The 3003-nt window shown below is 49.4% G+C and overlaps 1 protein-coding gene across 1 annotated transcript; it reads left to right on the top strand.

The window, feature by feature from the left end:
• The first annotated feature begins 1478 nt into the window (after nt 1-1478).
• LOC130860710 (cytochrome c oxidase subunit 6A2, mitochondrial) lies at nt 1479-2113 on the top strand. Its single transcript, XM_057749284.1, has 3 exons — nt 1479-1622; nt 1768-1904; nt 1990-2113. The coding sequence occupies exons 1-3, from the start codon at nt 1550-1552 to the stop codon at nt 2071-2073; spliced, it is 294 nt and encodes a 97-aa protein (XP_057605267.1). The 5' UTR covers nt 1479-1549; the 3' UTR covers nt 2074-2113.
• The last annotated feature ends 890 nt before the right edge of the window (nt 2114-3003 follow it).

Raw genomic sequence — 3003 nt, forward strand, 5'->3', positions numbered from 1 at the left:
AAACAAAACAAAACAAAAAGCTGAAAAAAAGACAAGTAGAACCAGTTTAGATCCATCAGGAGGAACAGGTATGGAGCTCCTTCTTGAAATATACCTTCTTCATTTTTCTTTCATATACTTAGATTAGGTATCAATACATAAAACATTTTTCTTTTATATATTAAATTCATAGCGGGTACATCAGCTCTTGATCAAATCTGGAGGCATCCTGTTGGGCTGTAGTTCTGAAAAGTTGTTTGTATCATCTTATTCAAAGTAACATGGTCCAAACATTCATTAAATACACCTTTTTAGAACACCCACTTCATGCCAGGTTCTGTGCTGGTGCTGAGGACAGAACCATGGACAAGGCAGACATCAGCCCTACCCTGTCTTGCAGTTTTCTAGAGCCCTTCTACGTCCTATAAGGGGTCACAATAGCCCACTACATGCTTTGTTGGAGTATGTAAACTGTCAGTATGTTACTTTGACGTATAACCCTTTGTCTCAAAAACTGTACTTTGAACTCTAAAGGGTGGCACAGTCCTCAGAGCTTTCTGAAAGACTGTCACCCCAGTTATAACCCTCAGGCTGGCTCCAATAAAATTTTCCATTTCTTTATTATTATTATTATTATTTTTAATATTTATTAGGCTGCTCTGGGTCTTAGTTGCAGCATGCGGGATCCTTAGTTGGGGCATGCAGACTTCTTAGTTGTGGCACGTGGACTCTTAGTTGTGGCATTGGAACTCTTAGTTGCAGCATGCATGTGGGATCTAGTTCCCCAACCAGGTATGGGGAACTAGATCCCTGGGTCCCCTGCATTGGGAGCTCGGAGTCTTACCTACTGGTCCATGAGGGAAATCCCTGTTTCTTTCTTAGATTGATTATTGATTAAATTTTGGTGACATTTTCCAGGGCAGCATTGATGAAGTTTTCGGCACTCAGTGTCCAGCAGTGTGAATGGTCTCTGCACAGCTGGCCCACAGGATGGTTTATTTCTGGTGGTACCAGAGACACTGCAAGCTACCTAAGATTCTCAATTACTTATCTTTTTAAAGCTCATTAAAGCGAGTTCTGCTCTTTGCAAAGAACTGTAACTAATACATACACTGAGCTCCTGTTATGTGACAGACACATTCCTCTGTTACTTTACTTACACTTCATCAAGGTCACTTAAGGTACAAATTATTATACAGTTTACACCTGAAAAAATCTGAGATTCAAAAGGACACTTTAATTCATTCTACAAATATTTATTAAAAGCCTACTGTGTGCCGGCCACTGGGAATAGAGTATTGAACAAAATAGTTCCCTGCAACTATAAAAAGAATGGCATATTGTATTTTAAATGTCCCCTTACCAAAATAAAAGGGACAGTTCAGCAGCTGTTTGGAGAGAAGGACCTCCTGCCAGTCAGGCCTTATTTTAAATATAGAAACCCCCTAAAAATAGCCACCCACGTTACAGACTCAACAGGTGATTGGCGGGAACAGAGGGGAGGGGAACCGAGGCCTCAGTAAAGGGGAAGGAAAGGACAGTGCCGTTGTTCCCAGCTTCTCTGACCGACATGGCTTTGCCTCTGAGGTCCCTGAGTCGGGGCTTGGCCAGTGCGGCCAAGGGAGAACACGGAGGGACAGGAGGTGAGTGCAGCCGGCGCCTGACCCTGTGGCTTTCTGACCTTGTCCATCTGTGCCCCACTCCCGCCTCTGGGGCCTTCCAGGACTTGGCGACGCCCCCCCGGCCCCAGCCCATCTCTCTCTCAGCCCTGCCTTTCCCCCGCTGCAGGCCGCACCTGGCGCCTCCTGACCTTCGGGCTGGCGCTCCCAAGCGTGGCCCTCTGCACCCTCAACTCCTGGCTCCACTCGGGCCACCAAAAGCGCCCAGAGTTCATCCCCTACCATCACCTCCGGATCCGCACGAAGGTACTCCGGCCCCTGCGGGCGGGCGGGCGAGGGGATGTGGGGGACCCCCAGGCTGACACCTCGCCCCCCCTCCCTCTCTCCACAGCCCTTCGCCTGGGGAGACGGCAACCACACTTTTTTCCACAATCCTCGGACGAACCCACTGCCCACGGGCTACGAAAAGCCTTGAGGCCTTGGCGGATGCCCCCAGATACAATAAAAGTGTGGAAACCGTAGGCCCGCTGGCTCCCTGGGGACCACGGGGCGGGGCGGGACGGGCGGCCAAGGCTGGAGCTGGGCGCATGCGCAAAGCGCAGTGGGTGCTCCACGTGCTGTTCCGCAGACCCTGACTTGGGAGGGACTCAAGGGAATATCCTCGATGGGCAGGTAGGAGATGGTCCCTCCCCTCTCACCTGCTAATAATTAGGGCTCTAGGCTGTAAAGGGCTTTCACATACACCGACTTCTCATAGTCACTCTGGGAGCAAGGTATAAGTTTGGTTCCCCCTTCTCTAGAGGAGGAATTTGAGATTCTCAGATATTAAATGACTTAAACTCAGGCAGCTCATCAGGGGCCCAGTGGGAACTCAGGGCTGCAGGCCCTGAAGTACCACACTTCGCCTGACACACACTGAGGGCCTCTGTCGGGAGACAACTGTGACGTCAGTCACAGGATCTGCAGCCCTGTGTGCGGCTTCATGACCTACTTCTGGATTTGGAATATTTTGGTCACTCTATGACCACATTTAATGGGTCTTCGGTTTTAGTTGGGGGAAATTAGATGCTGCCTTTCTGGAAGCCTGGTTCTCGTAGCTTTGGAGGACCCCATTCAAGGGGGATGTTGGTTCAGACAAGCTCTGGACATTTCATTCACCTCCTAGGACAGTCAGCTCACTTGCCATTACCAAGACCCCATGACCAACAGACACACACACACACACACACACACACACACACACACACACACAGCTTCCTTTGGCCTCCTCTCCTAAAACTACTCACAGCACCATTAAGAAAAGATGCTCACAGACCCCAGTCATCTGAGAAAGTGAGAGAACTTTTTCTACACCCACAGGCAGTGCCCCAAGCCCCTTACTAGAAGAGCATTCAGGTCCCTGGAT

This window comes from Hippopotamus amphibius, chromosome 9, assembly GCF_030028045.1.
Source record: "Hippopotamus amphibius kiboko isolate mHipAmp2 chromosome 9, mHipAmp2.hap2, whole genome shotgun sequence".
Classification (NCBI taxonomy): domain Eukaryota; kingdom Metazoa; phylum Chordata; class Mammalia; order Artiodactyla; family Hippopotamidae; genus Hippopotamus; species Hippopotamus amphibius.